The sequence below is a fragment of the Strigops habroptila genome, chromosome 2 (genome assembly GCF_004027225.2).
Source record: "Strigops habroptila isolate Jane chromosome 2, bStrHab1.2.pri, whole genome shotgun sequence".
Lineage (NCBI taxonomy): Eukaryota > Metazoa > Chordata > Aves > Psittaciformes > Psittacidae > Strigops > Strigops habroptila.
Genome location: NC_044278.2, coordinates 2,933,533 through 2,955,304, shown reverse-complemented (window position 1 = coordinate 2,955,304; position 21,772 = coordinate 2,933,533). Strand labels below are relative to the sequence as shown.

Here is a 21,772-nt window from a genome sequence, read left to right as displayed (position 1 = left end):
AAGTCATCATCTTTCTGACTCTACATGGGTTTTCTTCTGCTTGCTTTCAGTCCCTGCGCTGCAGCTACATATGTTCCACTGCCCAGGCTGTGCTCCAGAGTCATAACCTCATGATACTCTGACACTGAAGGAGGTTTACTGAAAAGCTCGTCACCAATACTTTCTTCCACTAAGTCTTCTGGGCAACCTCTTTGCCAGTACACCCCTTCCCACTGCAGAAAAGCTTTCCAGCTCATCAGCATGTCTGCAAGTTTCAGATAAGAAAAACAGAGAGTGCAGTGAGGTCAAGAAGAGACAGTGCAGGTAACCATTCATAAGCATTCAGCAACTCCTAAAGCTACATACACAGCTAGGACTGGTGTACCTGCTACAGAAGGGCGGGAAAAAGAAATCTGTAGAGGCAGGATGCATACGGCTACTGACAAGTTACAAGCAAATTCAGATAGGATATGGTGTTACATAAATAATTAGATTGTTTTCAAAAGTAAACAAAACCAAAAGCACAGGATACTTTACCAAAATACGGCACATTGACAGTTCTGTAGTAAACAGAACCAGGTAAAGATTTTTTTGCAGGACTGAGTTCAGTTACGCGGATAGCGAGGCAGGGACTCATGCCAGTCTTAGACACTGACACAAACCCAAGCCACCATCCTTCACCTATCGCCTTCCTTCAACGCAAAAAAATGTAGTGTGGAATGAATGTTTTACAAATTGAAAATGGAAACTGAAAGACCTTTGGTGTCCCTTACAGCAGCTCAGGTTCTGTCTGCCAGGGAGCAGGGGAATTAAAAATGAACAGGATCTCCGTTTCCCTGATCCTCCTGGGAGCTCTTGCCCCTGCCTCATCCACCTGAATTATTTCTATTTGTATTCGGGTGATCAAAACAAAACACAAAATTTAGTCTTAACAGTGTTTTATGCAGTGACATAAATATTATTCTGGTTTATGGAGCTTACAGCTTTTAATATATCCTGGAATCCCTTTTTATGAGGCTTCTCTCACTGTTAGTTTTGATGACACTGATACTGCACACAGTCAACATACCAATCCTTCTCCTCCACTATGTGCCCAACTGGAGTAGGGCAGAAATTTGCTATATGTTCCCATAGCGTGCCTATCCTTTCTGTGCTATTACCAGGCCATGAAATCCTGTCTAATATTACACTCTGCTTCTGTGCTGAAGACGTGTTCCTATTTTGTGACCTCAGTATATTTTAATCACACTCCTACTTTTTCTGCCACTTATTAAACATATTGAATAATAATATCCTGATCAGTTCCTGAAGATTCTCACTAGTCATCTCCTCAGGCACAAATTTTCTCATGCAGCATGTCCTACTGACAATTTCTTGCGAGCCCTTTACAACACCTATACTAAACTGCTTCCTCACTCTTCCATGTAGCACCATGGAAAACAATCCAGACAAATCCACCATGCATTCCTTTGTGAAGATAAGTAAAAATCCTTTACTGAATAATCAGTTTCGTTATCCCCATAATCAACCTTTGGTAGAGCTGCTTTGCATTTTCTCTTACTTTCCATGCTTCTCTCTTGTGTCCCGTAGAATTTACCTGGAAACATTTCAGCCCCCTGCGGCGCAAGGCAAAGAGATTTGCAGTTGATCACTGCTCTTCCATTTGCTGTGGCTCAACCCCAGTTTTAGCAGTCAGTGAAGGAACATTAAGGATTATTTACAGACAACCAATGCATGAGTAACTGAAATACCTGAGGACAGAAAGCGTTAAAAAGGAGGATGTGGACAGTTTAGATGGACAATATTAGGTTTATTCAAACCTAAGTACTTATAAAGCAAAGCTTTAGGAAGGTTGTTTCTATCCTTGCCTTAGAAATCACAAGCAAAGCAGTGTTTGAATTGCATCTTGTCTCTGAAACACAGCTTGGCTTCCCAGGATAATTTCTGACACAAAGAGGAGGATACTGGACCATCATATCTACAATTCTCCCCTTAATCTTATGCTTTGCTGTTTATCCTCTGATGCTTTCCCTTTTGCTCCCACTTGGCTGTCTCTGCTAGTTTAACATTTTACAGCATATTTACTTCGTTCTTCCCCCCTTATCATCTTACAGAAAAGACGTATGAGGAGTGGGGAGACTCCAGTTTTACAACATCCAGGAATAAATTACATTCAAACTCAAAATGGGGAATTGGTAACCACATAATCCCATGTAACAACAGAAGGCCTGATTCCATGTAACCATCGAGGTCTCACTGCTCTTATTCCTCCTAGTCTAGGAGATTTAGGGACCTAGGTCCAAGCCCTCCAGTATCAGGCCAAAGGGCTCATCTGCTGCTACCTCATGAACAAATTTAATGATCTGATGACACCCATTGTGTCTCAGAATTATCCCACCTCCCCTCATGTAGGGTGACTTCTGCTTCCCTTTGCTTAACCACCAGACTATAAGTCCTTTGGAGTTACTCTGTTTTCCTCCGCTTCTTCCCTAACAGTCATCACAAGATCTCTCCTGGTAAAAGAGAGGGAATGTGATGATTTCTCTCGGCACTCAGCTCTCTTTAGTCCCTCTGGGGGTCCCCTGGACCTGTTATCTTGCAGGACACCTACACAGCAGGAGTACTCCACAGCCCTGGTTTGTCCTTTCCCAGGAGGCCCCAAAGCACTTGCACACTGTGCGGGGAGAAGGCACGTCCAACATGCCGAGAACATAATCATGCCTAGTTAGGTACATGCTGAGCCTGAGTCATTGAAAGTTATCCAGCGGCAACACGTAGTTGGCAGTACTGCCAGATTTTAGGTGGTTTAAGTTATAAAAAACATGTGCACTATACCTAGCACTTAAATATATTATGAAAATTCAAAGGTCTAATGAACCTGTACTAAGCTTTAACTAACCAAAAAGTCTAGTGTAGAATATTTATTCAAATAACTCAAATACCGATATTTTATTCCAGTGGCTGGGCCGGGGAATAAAATCTAATTATTCTTGTCTCCCTCAGCTACTCAGGGTATAGCTGTCTCCCGGGAGTGTGGCTGGGCTTTCACCACAAATAGCATGGTACTTCGTGAAAAACAAACAAATAAATAAATCCTTATTTCCACTTAACTGTATGGTAAGTGGGAGGAAAAGCACGTCAATATTAGACTCAAAACAAGAATCCCACTTCCAAGAGAGAAGGCATTGAACTGTGTTACCCTCACACTATTGAGACAAGATGAAGACAAATAAGTTTACAATCCAGAGACAGTTAACACACTGGGACAAGTTAACTGTCTCAGTGGGTTAACAAAACAAAATTAAAAGATGCATTTGAGTTGTGCTGTTACAATGTGAAATGGATTATACCAGCTAGGGCTACATCGCCTTATATATTTGCATTTTAAACACAAAAACTGGCACAAGAATTGTTAACGAGTTTTGTTGGATATATTCCAATTAAAACTGCAAAGTCTCTTAAAAACCCCCACCAAAACATAAGAAACTTAAAAAGCAGTTTCATGTGGGAGAAGGAAACAAGAGGAACATAGAAAAACACATGCAAAAAGTAGGGTATGTAGGAAGCAGGAGGAGAGGAGAACTGCTGTATAATTTCTTTTAAACAAACTCTTAATTCTACAAAACGCATTATCTTTCTGAACTGCACACCCAGTAATTCGTGCCCCCATTTATTCCTCCTTTCAGCTGAGTCCTCAGCTCCTAGAATAAAGCTGTCACTTCACCCAGCAGGTGCCTTCATTCCCGCCTCCAACCTACAACAGTTATGACAAGAGATTAAGAAAAACAGCTATCCCCAGGCAGCCCAGGCTGGTGCGTAATGAACAGTTTAACCCTGGATAAATCTAATGACAAGCGTGGGTGGCTTTGATTGAAATGACAAGGCAGTTTGTCACCCATTGCTCCGTCACAGAGATCAGCAGTGCTAGCATTTTCTGCTGAGTTGCGGGGAAAGCAGCCTGAAACTCGTTTTTTTTCGGAGGCTGTGCGCAAAATACATTGAAAACAAAAGGGGTCAGCCTTGGTGTTGAAACACCTGCCTGGTCCTAACAAGTCAGCAGTGGGAGAGAAGTGGTTTCTAAGATGCTCTTGCAAGAAAACACCACTGTCTCTGGAGATGCACAGAAAATTTAAGCAAAAAACCAAACCACAAACATTTTGAGCTGTCTTGCTTTAAATTGCCTAGAGACTTTTGAGAGAGGTACTTGGCTATTCAGTTTACCTTCACATGATACTCCCAATAGCTACCTGCTTTAATATAGGAGTTGTGTTTTGCTCATTGATGAGTGTTCAGTGCCCATAAAATGACAACAGCAAGGCTCGAATTATACCGTAAATCATCAAATAGTCTTGCCAGCCCCAGCCCTCAATCATCACAGGGTTTGACGATACAGTTTGTGGTGTTACAGGTGTACCTGCTTAAATACAGCAGCTGTCTCCAAAAAGCTGCAAGACTCCTTCAGTCCTGCAAAGACTTGTGCTTCTGGTTAATCTTAGCTTCAATTAGTGCATTAATTTCTGGACTGTATGAGGTGCTACACAATCAGAATCCAAGTAAACAAGTAACAAAGGCTGGTAAGGGGCACAGGCACAGAAAGAGGCAAGTGGCTGTTTGAAGTTCATGTGGCAGATCAGTGACAGTCCTGGATCCAAAACCACCGCAAGCAAACGATATGTGGCAGCATCGTATGACACCCAGCATAGAGAGGCACGATGTTTTTTCCTGCATAAGAGGGAAATGAATATCACAACTTCAGACCCCATGACATTATTGAACTTATTCATTGTATGAATTTGGAGACCGTGGCCTTACTGTGTTTTCAGTTTCTACACCCACACAGAGCTCTCCTGAAAGCCCCCTGGTTCTTGCCATCAACTTAGCCTGGCAAGTCTAAAACTCAAAACATTTTCAGCCTCTGTGCCCGGAGGAAATTTATGGTGACTCCTCTGCCTCCTGCTCTCCCTGCTCCTTTTCAACACCTTGGAAAACCTCTGCTGTTTCAAGTTTACACATACCTTTTCAGTTACAGATGCTGATATTTTGAGGTAATCAAATGTTTCTCATCCTGCTGCTTTCAAAGGCCAGTAGCAACCTTGCTGAGGGTTGACTAGCCAACACTAATCCTAGGACACCTGGACTGACACACTATCCAGTCCCATAGCAAGTCCCTGGGAACTCAAGACCTTATTTCTGCTCTTCATATGAACTTGCTTGAAACAAAAAGAAAATGTACTTCTCTATTCAAATGTTGCCAGAAATAAGAAGGTGGATAAACACACTTTCCTTCCACTGAAGCCTTTAATTTAACACAGCAGTTACAGTACTGCCGTTTCAAGAGAAAAACAGACTCAAAGCAAAGAGATTTCCCTTCTGGCCATAACACAACCCATTCTAATGTCAGCTGGTGATGTTCAGCTCTTCCAAGGAAAAGCCAGCTTTGTTGTTTCCATTACCAACGGGTGGTTGCTTAAGAGAAATCCTGCTGTCTTACTCCTGTGGTTTCCAGCACATCTTCAGTAGTCTCAGTTACAAGGGTAGTATTATACAAACACACTATCTTTTTAACAACCACTATTGTATCTTTAACAACCTTGTATCTGATATCAGGTAAGAATTCTCTTTTCCAATGACCTTCCTACGTTAACCTAAATGCTAATTGATGAACCTCATTCACTCCTTATCTCCATGTTTCTTTGCACTTGTCCTTTTGGACTCTTCTGCATAGTCACCTTTCAGCATCCCCAACCTCCTGTTAGATTGCTTCGGTGGCATGTTAATGCTGAAACACTGAATAGATTTTGACACTGAATAGATTTTAACTATGTTCTATGTCATACTGCTATGTCTGGGCCTCTGCATGCTGGGCATGGTACTTACCTTCTGTCAAGCAGATTTTGCTTTGGCTGATGATTTTATTTATTAATTTGGGGGTTGTAAAGATATGTAGAGTGTCTTACAACTCATCTACTACATGCCTCAGCACTGCATTTATCTTCTCATTTTGGCTGCAGCTGCTCGTGTGGAGATACCTTTCTTATCTTAAAATGGGTTTCTATTTATATCATTGGTTTTGTTCACAAATAGCAGCATGAAACAACTTCCCCTTGCTTTGGCTGAAAATTTCATAATCAAGAGTCCTAAAATAGATTTTTGTATAAATAGTTTCCTGCCTGCCCTAGGCTAGTCTTCCATTATATTGGTCCGTCATGAATTCAGACAACGAAACATACTACAGCTAATGGCTAAAGTAATTGGCAGTTCTATTCCCAGCATTGCTGGAGACTTTCTCAAAGGCAATTCTGTGCCTTGATTTACCCCATTAGAATAGAAACTACAAGAACATTCCACTTCAGAAGAGTAGTGTGAGGGCATATTAATGCTTATGAAGCACTTCAACTATCTAAGAAATTATTAATGAAAGTCATGTGATTAGTAGCAAGAGCTGATTCATTAAAATATTAAAAACAAAGTCTACACTGGGGGTGGAGAAGGTACTTGTGAGATAACTGCTGAACCCTGCTAGGAGCACAGTTTATTCTGCAATGTTGATAGTGTCAAAGCCACATTCCCAAATTATGTTACAGCCCAACCAAACCCAAAGGCTATCTCACAATTCAGGGCAAGGTGAAGGCACAATTCATAGTCCTGTCTACACCACAATACCGAAATGTGTTGGCCACACTGCAATGACAGCTATCAAAAAACTGATTTTGCAGCATAGGTTGACTGATTTGCACAGTGGCTTCTTTCTGTATGCTTTCACAGTGAGGCTTTTAGGAAATTTCCCATTCATATTGTAACATATTCTTGTTGAGGCACTAATAATGGTCAAAACTCTGGTGCAGCCAACCTCAACTAATTTAATGCACTGGGTGCAACACTCACACAGTTAGTTTCCAATACATGATACTGGGTGTGAAGGCGACATCTCACACATTGAACAACATAGCACTGAGGTCTCTATCCTTCCATGATTTCATATAATCCAACCATCAGTAGTGGTCCACTTGGAGAATCATAGAATCAACTAGGTTGGAAAAGACCTTTGAAGATCATCAAGTCAAACCATTACCCCAGGATTGCCAAGTCCACCACTAAACCATATCACCGACGGCTTCATCTACACAGTTTTTGAACACCTCCAGGGACGGTGATTCCGCCACTTTCCTGGGAAGCCTGTTCCAATGCTTGGAACCTTCAGGAGAAGTAGATCTTCACTTACAGAAAACTGCTGTTTATCTAATAAAAACTGAAAGTCTGTCAGTAAATTTTGTAATTTTAATACACATGCATATAGCAGTAAACAAAACACTTGCTAAAGATCATCTTTGATCCTTATTAAATACACGTTTAAAAATGGCTTCAATAATAGAAGTGAAACATGTTTTCATGCTGATATACCAAATATCACATATGAGCTTAATGGTTTGCACAGATCTGCTTGTAACACATTCCTACAAACACATCCAAGCATTTTTATCCTGCTCTCTGCACGTATGCTTATGCAACATGAATAGCATCTGTGTTTGTATCTAGCCATCAACTTACATGGCATAAATATGTCTGTAATGTGCTTGATTAAACATTGGGTATTCTTGTTATTTATTATTATACCTCTCAAATATGTAAATAAGAACAGAGGACTGAGAAAGGTCTCCTTGGCAAACTGCCTTTTGCTCCTACAGCCAGCCACCTGAAAAAGTCCATTCCATGAACACAGCAAACTGCTCCCAAGTAAGAATCCCCTTTGCCCCAAGAATAATCTATGCCACAGTTACTTAGATGGTGTGAATTCTTCTGCTGATCCCCCTGAAGCATTCAGCTATCAGTTTATAGCTATTTTTCATAGTATGCACTCTCATTTTCATCTCGTCTTCTCTCCTCCCTGCACATTTTAAACAGCAGTGATCACCTGTCTCAAATCTCTGCACAAAAGAACACACAAGTGGTGTTCTTTTACATGCTACATACAGGTATTGAAGAGGCAATGTTTTGATGAGTTATATGTAAACTTCATTCAATGTGCCACTTCAGGGCTCTATTGCCAAATATTTCACACTTTCCCTCGTCCCTTATAAGCTCAAGACCCCAAGACTGAAAGGCTTTGGGGAAAAAAAGCCTGAAACAGCTTTCAGGCAAGCTCACCCCTGCCCTCATTCTCACATATGACACAGATAATAGGTAAGTGCCAAGCACTGAGCATTTTCCAAGCCACATTATAGATATTACCCTGTATAAGCCAAAACACCCTGAATAAAAGCTCTGCTGAAGTATAGCCCCCCTTAGGCAACTTCGCTTCTCAGAAGCCAAAGACCAGGGAGTTCAAGACCAAGGTGCTCTATTTGGTGCCTGAGGCAACAGAGGCTCCATACAAGGAGCAAATAAACCGCAGTCAATCCCCAAAGGATGTCCTTGCCTTGATGCCTACTATTAATAGTTAATGCATAGGGCAAGTCCTCAGTAGCCAGGAGCTACCTGTGAGAAAAGCAGCGTGCTGTTATAGAAGACAAACAGCTGAGAGCTGAACTTCAACATCTACTGAAATAGCAAGAACTATTTCCATTAAAAATAACGTATGTTGTAATTAGTTTAAATAAGATATTTAGACATTACAATCATCAGCTCCTAGGACAGGTGTTCTCATGGGAGTAAAAAGTGACTAGAATAATTGTTCACATATATTTGCCATCCCAATACTGCTGTCTCTAAACAATAGCACTCGGCTGCCAAACAGCTTAAGCACCATCATGTTAAGAGCTGTACCGGCATCAGCAGTGACAGCTTGAATGTGTTGCATGGAGCTCAATAAATGTTTTTCATCTCTACAGCACATTTTTTAAAGAGCTCAAGATGTTTGTAAGTGTGAAATAAGGCACGGTCTGTTACAGGACATTATTTTTATCTCTCTCCCCACTTTAGGAAGACTAGCAGTGTGTCCATAACCGAGATTTTACTTTGTTGTTTCTTTCATCAGTTCAATTGAATCTAGAATGATAAAGGGTTTTTTTAAAGAGAGGGAAGGAAAAGGGTTGGCCATTTTCCCAGTGCAAGCAAAGGCTGTCCTGTAAGCAGTAAGGGTCACTGTGAATATAGTAGCAAAAAAGACACAGCCACTATTTTAATTTTCTATATATGAGATACATTACACTGGAGGATCTAAAGGATACTCGATAGATCTCAGTTTCTAAAACGTCATCGTGTATGTGTGAAAATAGATCTTTTGCTGATTAATCAAACACTAAAATAGCATATATTTTTCAGGACAAATGTGTTAACACTTTCTAAGCGTTATCTGTAGATAACGCAATTTACAGTTATCTGTAGATACACAATTTACAGTTAAAAACAGCTAACACAGTGCCCATCTTGATTAAACTTGGCAGTGGTTTGTTGGAAAGCCTACACGTATTCCAGTGGCTTTTTAAAGGTTACACAGTAAGTCAGCCACAATTAAAACTAAAAACTTGAGACCCCTTTTTTCCATTTTCTTGTTTATCTAAAATATAGCACTGCTTCACTAAGAAGAGAGACTTTGTCAAGCAGTGACAATGACAGGAATTGTCAGAATTATCTATAAATCCTTCAGATGAGATTCCAAAGTTCGAGATTCCAATTAAAAAAAATTTGCCTTCCATTCACATAGATTTTTTTTTTTAGTATCTTAATGGCAATCTTCTTAATCAGATAGATGAAAAAGCACCAGAAAATACTTTAAAAATATTCAGAACTACAATGAAACAAGATAATGAGGAGTTAAACAGAAAAACACTGAAAATAAAAACCTCAAAAGAAAACTGCTTTCAGAATTAAACATTATTTAACTGCAGACTTGATTAAAACCACTTTGTAAAATCATTTATACATGCAAATTGACCAATAAAAGCCAGGTAGCATAGCTATTTAGAAGCACTCTTTTCCTTGGGTATAAGATACCTTCTAGCTATGGATAAAGCTGAATACTGCTATGTTTTGTACTATAGTATAATCCCGAAGCTTCAAAAGAGGTGAAGACCCCAGCCAAAGACAGAGAATGAGGAATTTTTTCCTTTCCAAAATGTTTGTATATGCTGCAGTCATTATGGAGATGTCAACAGCTCACAAAAACATCACCAAATTAGTTTTCAGCTTGCTGATAACAGCATATTTCCTTCAGCACAGATCTTCATGTGAGCTGCAAAAACGTGGCTGAGCAGTTTGGTAAATGCCCAAGCAGTTCGTCTGAAGTAAACTCCTGCTGACACCACCGGGGAGCTGCCTAAACAAGAAAGCTAATTTAAAGCTAGCGTAGGTATGTTTAAACAAGCAGCATTTACTGAAACACTGATGTGACCTAATCAGAATGGCAAAGTTTGACTGAAATTAAATACCATCCCCACATTACAGTTACAACATGTAGACAGCGCATTTAGAGATGAAGCTTCTTGACAAGTCTCTTTAAATACCTGAAGGCCTCCTTTCTGGCTCCAGATAATCCTTCTCTTCAAGAAAGGTCACCACATGTTCTGGGCTTTCTCAAACTGCCTCTTCTGATCGTATTTCATGTTGCTGACTCCCTCAGATCCCTGCGTACCCTTAAGATTTAGTAGCCTAGGACCTTCTTCTAAATCTCCCAGTCCTGTATAATTACCTGTGGTTTCAGACGTGGCAGAATCATCAACAATCAAGCATATATTATCACTGCTTATATTGATGTTATTTTTACATTCCCATGCATAAGAGAACAGTACCACCTCTATACCCTATCTTGCAGTCTCACACCCAGGAGCTGGCTTAGGGATTCTGGTTGTGCCAAGATATAGTCAATACTAAAGAGAGCACAACATTTTTTATAAGGGTGGATGGGGAAACCCTTAGCTGCACATACTCCATCATTGACTACAAAGAATTAAACTGACTCTATAAAATACTGCAACTGAAATTGAGATTTTTTTATTATATATATATTTTTTTTTAATAGGTTTATTCAGTTAATCAGAAACACTCCCCAGTACAAATTCTGATGGCACATCCATTAGGGAGTATTTCTAAACTGCCATTAGAATTTCTCATCAAAACCAGTGTCTCTCAAATGGCTTGGCATGTGGGAGTCCCATTCAAGCTCCTGCTCTGAGTCAGACAGGATAAGGAGTCCAATCTGGGTTTCCCTCTTCCCCAACACTGAACACACATTGCCCACAGACTTTGTTTAGCATCTAACAAAAGTATTTTGGAAAGATTTGGTTTACCCCAATGGAAAACAAGGGGGATGGAGGTGGAATTAAAATCTTGAAGTTTTGCAGAAAGTTGTATCCCTTTAAGCTCTATTTTAAACCTGATATTTATTCTACAAAAGCCATCTTGTCTAATAAATAGACCCAATGTCTAACAATTGGCCCAAGATGTGAAAAGAAGAGCAAGAGAGAAAGGGGGCAAACCCGTTAGCTGCTACTCTGCAGCTGAGAAAGATAACATCAGATAAACACACCTTGGAAAAGATGGTACAGTAAGATAGGGCCGAAGGTTCATATATAACTTCTTTAAGAGAGTTATAAAGAAACGAAATTGTCTCAAGCCTGAAAATCTGCTGCCACTTTTCTGTCAGAAGAGACATAGCTAACAGTAGCAACACATTATAGCATCGCTGGGTTTTGAGGCAAGTATTAAAATCACATCCGAGTTATTGGATGAAAAGAAATTAATTTAGCTGCATGAATAAACAGGAGAGGGAAAATTCCAGTTCTGCCTAGTTCACATTAACACCAGAGACATCTTAAACTTCAGAGATAATTCAAAACAAGGTAAATTGAAGCCATTTCTTCTAGAGAGAAGTAATTTTGAGAGGCTCTTGGGGTTTTTTAACTTTTGAGTCAACAAGAAACACTTGAAATGTGATCAAAATACATCCTCAGGAACAGTCAAGCAACGAACCCAGTATGTGTAACTGCTCATATTTCATTATATTTTAGGCAAAACTCTTCCAAAAAAGCAAAACCCTGAAGATCTGTAGTTATTTTCAAATTTCTGGGGATAAACCATAATTTTGAAGTTACAAACAGTCTTCATCAGAACTTTACATCCCATCTAAGCCAGTGCTGTTAATCATCTGGGAAGGTGGTGCTTGAAAATAAATTACTCCGAGTCCTCTCACAAACTTTCTGAGCAAAGAAAATGGACGATGCTGTGCTATTTTCAATAAAATCATTCCTAATTTGCAAGGGAAAAGAAATCCATATTCTCAGCGAACTGTATTCAGCTTGATGCAGAAAGTAGTAGCCATTTGCCAAAATTGGGGAGGGAAAAGCAATTGCTCCATGCAGTCATTTGGGCTTTCAAGTAAGTGCATTTTACAGCTCCCTGGCAGCCCACGGACCCCCATCTGTGCCTTGGCTCCTGTGGGCCAGGTTACAGCACTGCGCTGCAGGTGTTATCAGTCACTGCATAGTTCTGCTCATATACAGCATGGTGTGCGTGTGTAGGCAAGGTTCTCAACACCTTCCTACTCAAATAGAAGTGAGACTGGGTCCTGCTGAAAGCATAAACAACTGAAAGAGATTTAGAGATTTTTTTTTCCCCCAATATAGATGCTTATAATGAGAAGCTAAATTCCAGAAAGCCTTTATGGCATATATTAGATGTTAATGTTTTGAGTTAACTGGAACAGCATTTGACCTTCTGCTTGAAATCCAGATGCGTTCACCTTGGTTATCTTCTCTGGTCCCCAGGTATAGTCACATTCATAATATGTGAGTGCTCAGTTTTACATTTAAAAGATAAATAGTTTGAAGTAGTTGAAATTTAGGCAACTTGTGATGGGATATTCCTCCCTTTCTTCCTCAGGAAAGGGGAAAAACAGAGGATGGTTGTTGAAAGTGGTGAGTTTATCTTTCTTACTTTCACCAATTCTCTTTAAGCTTACCACCTCCAAAGATTGAATTCTTATACTTTTTTCACCTGAGTAACCCCCCAGCAAAACTTGCGCAAAGAATTTACAAGCCCATTACTACTGAAAAGTGTTACAGGTAAATGAGGAGAAAAAATACCGGGAACAGGCAGAGGTCAAATCTTTCACGAGTATAAGCCTCCAAAGTCAGTTAATTATCACATGAATTACTTTTGCTGTGTTGCATTTGTAACTCTTCAAATTCCAACAATGTTGAACTAATTATAGCAATATTTTTGGCATTTCCTGAGAAATATGCAATTCTAAAACCCCACCAAACATAGTAATCCATACTCACATTACTTCATACGGCACCACTCCCATACACCTCTCCTAAAAATCTTTTCTTACAAACTCCCTTAACACATTCTAGCCTATGATGACTGAGTTCACCCTGTGCACACCCAGTCAGGCATCATATCTTTAGGTATTAAACCATAAAATAAGAAAGAAATGAATCCTGAAAATTAGCAGCAAGTTGTTAGGAAGAAATCTGTAGAACTGAACTAACATTCTTTAAAAAAATTATCAAAAGGAACTGATTTGTCACAAGACATTTTATGAACAGAGCAATTAGAGTAATTCACAGAATTGCTTCTTAGAAACTGTCTTTAGTTTAGGTAGACTTTTTTACAAAGTACCAATTATAAAATATTTTTCTGTGTATCCTGTCTTCCTTCCTTCGGAATATGATTCTTAACAACTTGCAGACTTGACTTCTGCAATTTTCAGAAATGCACCTGAATGCTTGGACAAAGCACTGCTGAAATTACCTTACTTAGGTACAAGTCCAAAGTGACAACACTGTGCATCACAGAGAGAGAAGAGAAAGAGACGGAGATGGCTCCACATAATTCCCGTAAAACTTCTTTCTTGCAACTAGTTTTTATGGCTGGATGGGAGACAATGTAAATCACAACAACACAGCAGACAGACACAGAAATGACTTCTCCTACCAAAGATCTGACGTTGAGCTCTCTGACTGAAGTTTGCCGATGTGCAACCAAAAAAAATGATCTCATATTGTAGTAATTATGTGACTATAATGTATAACATGGTAAGAATCAATTTTTTCTTTGCAAAGGTTTAAAATTCTGCTGTATATAGTGAGCTGTAAGGTCCTAGCCCAGAAATCCAATGTATGTATACTTTCAAAAGAAACCATTCACCCATTCAGCTATTTCTGAATGGCAAAACAAACACCTGCTAACTAGCAACATGCAGCACCTAGCATTACGACATTTGCCGAGAGTCTTTAAAAAGTGACATGGTCACAATATACAAAATTCAGGCTTCAAATTGATCTGATAAGCAATAAATTATGGTATGTTAATTTTTAGTTTGAGCTGAATTTTTATATTAAGCAATTAAAAATAACCGTTTTTCAAATGAAGTATCTACTTAGTCCAGGCCCTGCTCCTCTACACAGATGCCTGTGCAAATAACCTTGACCCACTTGCAGGATCCATGCAAGTATGAGGGTTTATTCTCACCCATCTAATAGTTACCAACTGAACATTTTTCCTTTGCCCCTCCTGAGCCTCAGGTTGTTTTGTGATGAGATATACACCATGGGAAACTGGAATGAATTCACAATACATACTTATTCATTAAATGTTTTGGAAGCATTTTGATAAAGCCTTTGCTTATTTTGGGTTTGGCTGTCACATAGATGACAGCAACATTCTAAGTGAAATGAATGTAAAACACCCATGCTCTTGGCTGGAACAAACTCATCATAAAATTGGGGTGAACAAGCAGGAAAAAGGTTTTAGTCCTTTATTCCATGGCCAATGTACAATTACTTGAAATAAAACACTATCCGAATTAGTATTTCCTCATTAATTTCCTGTATATTGCATCTTCTCCCATTAGAAAAGTGTTTCAGTCCATTGTTATCTTTTGTTTAAAAATGTGACAAATTAAAAAATGTTCTGCTACTTTGAAAGAGCCAGGATATAGTAGTTTTCATTACAATTTCATCCCATGAAAGGAACAGGCCAACTAGTATGATGGGTTTTTTAAAAGAATAAAATTTGTTAATTCATTGTCATGGCTCTGATTTTGGGGCTCTTAGGAAAGCTTCTCTACATGTTCTCCAGTTATAAATGTTTTACGTGCTTTTCTTCTTTGACACTGAAACAACGAGCACTGCAGCAGCCTGAGGCAGGCTGGCCTATCACCTCCCAAAAAACCCAATTGTCATGGAAGAAAACAAAAAAAAAAAAAGAAAAAAAAAGAAAAAAGTTATATGGGACAGGTTATACAGCGGGTTTGCTGGTTTCCATTTCTGGGGCCATGAAGGCTTGCATTCTCCAGGATTTCTTTACAAGCTAGAAAACTTGACATGAAAACTAGAAGCTTATTTATGGTGAAAGTTAAGATTTTCACCTAAGACAACAGCTTATATTTTAAGTAAATCATATATGGCGAGATTTCTTAAAAACAAACAATCAAACCAACCACAAACGCACACACACAACCCCCAAAAAAACAAGTTGGCAACTTGCCACCCCCTGTGTGTCCCACTACAGTTTATGGTACCATTTGCTGAAAATTTTCCAACCTTTTTCCCTTGCCAGTTTCCATCAAATTCTGATTTGGTATATATTTCACCACCATGTTACCTGAGCTTTCACAGAGTTGTGTTGTTCTTACAGCTTCTCCTTCATTTAAAAATATAACAAATTAAAAAGTGTTCTGCTACTCTAAGGTAGGATATAGTAGTTTTCATCACAATTTCATCCCATGAAAGGAATAAGCCAACTCGTATGAGCATTTCATCAGGCTTCACAACCTGTATGCCAGGAACATGGTGTTTAACATACTCTCACATACCAAAAATACATGGTGATGGAAACCCCCAAACTTGCTGTTCTTCTCATAAGACTTTACAGACATATAACAAAGTACAAAGAGCAAAATACATTAAGGGCTTCCAGAGCTTGATGGCTTATTCCTCGGAAACTAGTAGGGATTCAAATATTTCTAATCCATATGGTTCAAAAAAAATGATATGGCTACTATCGCTTAAACAGCATTTGCACAGACACCAGTGCTTGTGATCTCAGACTCAGGAGCTAGCTGTTTCCACTGCTATTTTTAATAGCTGAATTGTCAAAGGAGTGAAAGAACTACACATTGGTAAGTTTAACTTTCACGAAGATTGATATGTCCATTGTACGTGGCTAAATACAGGCGCTTCCACTGTCTCCAGAGATCTGTGCATTTGAGCGAGTAGACTGAAGAACTGCAAACTAAGCTTTTCATTTGCACTTTTTATCTGTTATATATGAAGTTATAAATCAGTTGCGTAGGACAAATTGGAGTTCAATGCTTTCACTGCTTTCCTGAAAAAATCTGCTTCAGACTGTCACGTTTTTAAAGCTAAAAATACTGTGTATTTTTTTTAAAAAGGAGCACAACTGAATTTAATTAAGAAAACAATATTCAAACCCAGTCTCAAAATATTACATTATACAACAGTGCAAATAAAAAAAAAAAATCCATAAAAATCCATCTTTTCACAGACTCCGGAGTACCATAAATTGTTTTCTTAATGCTAAAAAGAAACAGCTGCGAAACTTTAATTTAGCTGTTGAACTCGTATCAGTAGAACAGTGAAAATCAGCAATATGCTTATCAGTACACATGCACACAGGCAAAGTAGATACCTTTAACAGGATATATATTTTAAGTATTTTTAAGAAGCTGTATCTTTCCTTCATGCCACACTAAAAACACACTCTATTTTCCTGCCAGAATAGCTGATGTGTCTTACAGTTCTACATAAAATATAGACATTCAAACATATGCTGAATTGGAGGAGCAGGGGGGGTTTGATGGTTATCTGCAATTTTGCAAGCATGTATTTTTTACTTCTTTTTTAAAGGGAGTTCAGTTACAGTTTGGAGACAGTTAGGAAACAAATGATTTATTTTTATATATATCTTTCTTTCCTTGCTTATGGGTTTACTTATCATGCTAGTCACAATTCAAGTTTGTGTGAATAACAGAAAATGGCTGTCAAAAGCAGTCCTTGCATCAATGTTTGTTCATAAATCAAGTTCTCGTCCCCTTGAAGCTGCTAGCAAACCTCCTATTTCCCCCTCACACTTTGGCTTTTTATCTACATAGTCTTACTTTAAGACACGCACAGGAGAAATATATTTTCAGATAGCTCTATTTTGTATATACTTCCCATCTAGCGTATATGAAGAACCAAAAGGAAGGGCGATCACTAACTTATTACTTCACTCATTAGGAATTTTGCTTGGAAAGGTTCAGATAGAAAGCATTTGCTCTGTAACAAGCATTAGAGTATTGAACATAGCACTGCAAGAGCGCAACAGATGTCCCTTTACAAAGAAAGGCTACATTGCCTAGATTTTGTTCCATTCACTAATGTGCCAGTTCATAGTTTTTGCCATGAATTATTAATGAACCATGGTGGACAGGCAGGAGTAAAAGCAAATGAAACATGTAAAATTAAGCTTTTTTTTTTCCCCCCGCTTCCTAGGTGTAACAAGAATTCAGCTATGAGAACTTAGGACAGCACAAGGACATGGGGATGGTAGCCAAAATAGTCTGCATTTACTTGCTTGCATTTCCCAGATCGGCTTGTAAACAACTTCTAGTTCACAAATTTTGTAGTCTGGGGACTTGCCAGTCACCTGATGAAAAAGAACAAATGAACCCTAAACCCCATTACCTATTGTAACTTCCAGTCCATGAACCGATTGAAAAAAGGCTTCTGGTATAATGGCGCCCAATGGGCAGAAGACAGAGTTATGCGGAGCTGCAAAACATTGTGAAGCTAAGCTGTGCAAGCAACATCTGCCAAAGGCTGACATGTTTTAGTTTCCACAGAGTTAGCTCAAAACAGGCCACTGTCCAGTTCTGCTTAGCAGACAGTTCTGAGGAAAGTGGTTTTGTAAAGAAGGGAAAAGCAGGGAAGGGCTGTCCTTGAAGCCTTGCACATGTGTGTGTTGGGTACTTGTACAAATCTAAGTGTCATCTCATCAGCCTTAAAAAAGGGGAGCGATTCTACAGTATTGCCCACAGTACTGTTCTATTGCTATTGAAGCCTGTCATACTTCAGACTAAAAGCTCTGTAAACTGTAAAAAGATTTTTGCCATTTTAATCGCGATATTTGGATAGGAGTCTTTTAGCATTCTTCTTCAGTTTCAATGAACACCACAATTACTAAAGCAACCTGCTCAGACATTTGGTTCATTTATTTTTACGCGCTTTTTAACAGAGGGGTTATAGGAGGACCTCAGCTAAACTTCCAGCTGCACACTTCTGTAGCTTTGGAGGGGAAACACAGAAAACTAAATGCATGTAGGATATGGCTTCCCCCTGTAACTGCTCAAAGGCCAAATTGGAGCATTCTGATATTTGCGGTCTGGTGTCAACAGTTCAAAATCTGTGCCAGGATGTGGCCCATCTCTAGAACTTCTTATTAAAAAAAAAATGACTAAAAGTTCATTTCACTCTAAAAAGGCTTGAAAACAGTCCAGGCAACAGCAGGTCATTGCTTCTGTTCACAGATGATATTTTTTGCTCAGGTCTTTGGTCTTATCTTTGAACTAAACTCATGGCGATCTTATATTTCTGTTACCATGTACTTTGCATCAATAATGTAGCAACAATTCCACAAGTTCTGTGCTACATTTCTTCTATTTATACTCTTAGGCTAAATACTACTATTCTTCAAACTGTTGCAAGTATCCAATCAAAAATACTTTGCCCCAAATCCACAGGCAACCATCCCCAAATCAATGGCAATGGTAGCCTGTTCAAAATTTGATCTCATGTGTTCTTTGTGAGTGTGAATAGTCCTAAGGGCTTTGCACCAGAGACCATTACAGCACTAGCTTTACCCATCTGCAAACTCCATTTCATGTTTTTCAGTAAAAGTTTTCGGCTAAAATGTACAAATAGGAGCCTGAACTACTGATGTCTTGTGACGGATTAAAATGAGAAAACGCAAAAAGTTTCTTGCAGGTGCATTTTGACCTAAAGTAATTTCTATACCTTTATATCCTTATATGCATCTAACAGATAGAGAGCAATGTACAAAATATAAGTACCAGAAGTATGATAGTTACACTTAGGTACCAGAAAGGGACAGAGTCCCCTTGCGTTAACAAGCAGCTGCAAAACCCATCTCTAATCTCCAGAAAGCTTTCAAATAAAAAGCCTGTGACAGTCACCAAAGCACTTCAGTGCAAGGATGGTGTGTTTGTCAAGCACAGTTAGGGCATACATTGTGGGGGAAGATATTCCAATGGATTTTGCCTTAATACATGCTCAAACGTGGCCTACTAGTATTGGCTGACTTCCCCAAATTCAGAGCTTGGCTGAAGCCTTCTCTGGGTGTAAATTTTGCTGCTCTTTTGATCTACTAAGCTACCAAGAAGTATATTCCTCTCTCCCCAAATTAACATGATTTGTGAAGATTTGTGCATACCAAAGCTGCTTCACTTTCAGCCCAAGTAGGGCCAGCGTATACACCACCATAAGTAAATACGTAAAAGTAAAAGTTACTTCATTTTGCACTCTAGCAGGGACAAGCATGAAAGCAGAGACACAGAAGGAAGGACCCTACCCTTTTTCTCCTCACCTATGCTCCCATTTCCAGCCTACCGGGTATGCTCTTTACTGCAAACACAAACGCTGTTACAAGCAACATGGCTCTCATCTTACCTAACCAAATTAAAGCCTCTCTCGTGCAGATTACTGCAACTTACTATGTTTTCATTATTGTATCAAATTTCTCCTTTTAAAAACCACAAGGAAAGCCACCCAGGTGAGGGCTGAGAGCCTTGTTTAATTATAAGTTGTTATTCAGCTGTGCCAGTCACTCCAGCAAGAGGAGGCCGCACCGGCAGCAATGGCTGTCCTCACCACCTCCTCCTCGCAGGCCTCCAGAGGTTCTCTATCACAGCGCAGTCCAGCACGAGCCCTGCCACCTTGTTCACAGGCAGCCACGATCAGGATGGCAGACACGGCTAAGGCCCGCACGCAGATACCCTCCTGCTTCCAAAATGGGGGGAAATCCACCACAGAAACATCATGCCCTTCCATCAATAAAAGCCTGCCCTACCTGCGTCTGGGAGCTGCGCCTGCAGGATGGCAAAGATCGCAATCCTCCTCCACTTCATCTTGCTTGCTCCAGTGGTGCTGGGGAACGGGAGACCAGGGGCGAGGAGAAGAGGAGTTTCCTCCCCAGGCTCTGCTCGTCTGCCAGCCCCACAGGAAGCTCTCCTCCTGTGAGGGCTTTCGGAGTCCACCTGCCGGCAGCAGCGCCGGAGCACGAGCCTTCCTCTGCCTCGCAGCCTCTGAGGTCTGGGGTTTACACTCTTGCTATTGATGTCTGGGGTTTCCTTTGGTATTTTTTCTTTCTTTTTCTCTTTGCAAGATGGTTTTTGGTGATTGGAGGGTTCTTTTCAGTTTGTCTGATGGTTCCTAGGTCATCCCAGTCAGCAGCTGCTGATCTCTGCGAGGAGCACAGGAAGCACGTCTGGAATCAAATTTGTCTTGACTTTGAAATCTATATAACTGTTCCCAGTGTGCAGTATGGCACAAATAGAAGTTTAAAACTGTAAGTTATAGTCACTCTTGAACAAGTAGCTGGCTAAACTGGTAAAGATAATAAAGTTTATTTCTAAATGTAGTTGAAATATGGCCTCACCGTGAGCACTGGAAATGGCTGAACGCGCAGGGCTATGGAGTGGCCAGCATCAGGGACTGTGCCTGTTCTTGCAGACAGCATCCACGGGACATAAAACACCAGCACAACTGGCCCTGCCTGGCTCATTTCAGTTATACCCGACTATGAAACGGAGACGCCTTTTGATGTGAACACACCGCACCTTTCTATTTTGAAAAGGTGTTAGTGTGTGCAGAGCTCTGGAGCCATTTTTGGCTCTGAGCCGTCGCAGCCTGCATAGAGGAGAGCCTGTGCCACCACTGAGGGAGAGCACGGTGTGCATCTCCTCCTCACTTGGCTTGAAACAGAAAGCTTGGCAGCCCCTAGCTATGCATGCTGCTCCTGCCTAGCGGGTGGGCCATGGGATTCAACCTTCTTGCTGCTTGAAGCTGTCCTCTAGCGACAGATCCCAAGGCAGACCAGTGGACCCCAGGAGCAGGATGAGTGGTTTGAAGGCCACTGCGGTCTGGGAGCTAACAAGGCTTTTCAGCCCCATGTTGTAGGCTTGTCCGTTAGCACAGCTCTTGGAGCAACACAAAACAGAGCAGGTCTGCCCAGCAGCAGCCAAGCCTGGTTTCCTACAGGTCCACGTTCTCCATCCAGCATGGTGGCTGCAGTGCCTCCCATATTGCACTAAGCCCCTGTCACCCGCTTTGCTCCCCCCTGCCCACCTCTGTGGGGGGATTCATTCAGAGCAAGAGGGGAGAAGGAACCCAGCATAATGAAAGAAAGAAAGGTGAAATCTGGAGGTTTAGGATAATCCTCCTGAGAAGGTATTAGGCGGAAGCAATTTCTCCAGCAAAGTCTTACAGCATTTATATGAAAAAAATCATACCACTTGACACAGTGGTGCCAACTCTCACTTTGTAAGAAATCTCACGTTATTGTGCTCTTTTCAAATGTGAACAAATGTAAATTTTCACTTTTATTAACACAAATAAAAAGTACATTTTAGACAATGGTAAATTAGAAAAGCTTTAAAACATGACTTAGATACACCTAAAGCCTAAAGCTTAGCGACCCCACCATCAAAATACAACTGGCTCAATGGAAGATTGCGGAGTGCTTACAATAGTAATACTATCAATACACCTCAGGATGAGAGCTTAGGCTGGGAGGAAGCACAAGTATCTCAATGAATATATATATATTTTTT

The 21,772-nt window shown here is 40.1% G+C and overlaps 1 protein-coding gene across 1 annotated transcript in view; it reads right to left on the bottom strand.

The window, feature by feature from the left end:
- The window catches only part of CD247 (CD247 molecule), a 51,956-nt gene extending 30,844 nt beyond the window's left edge, over nt 1–21,112 (bottom strand). The window contains exons 1-2 of the mRNA XM_030472024.1: nt 20,989–21,112; nt 20,011–20,349 (exon numbers count right to left, since the gene is read on the bottom strand). Of these exons, the coding sequence (XP_030327884.1) occupies nt 20,011–20,349; nt 20,989–21,112 (463 nt within the window). The remainder of the gene's footprint in view (nt 1–20,010; nt 20,350–20,988) is intronic.
- Between the last annotated feature and the right edge of the window lie 660 nt (nt 21,113–21,772).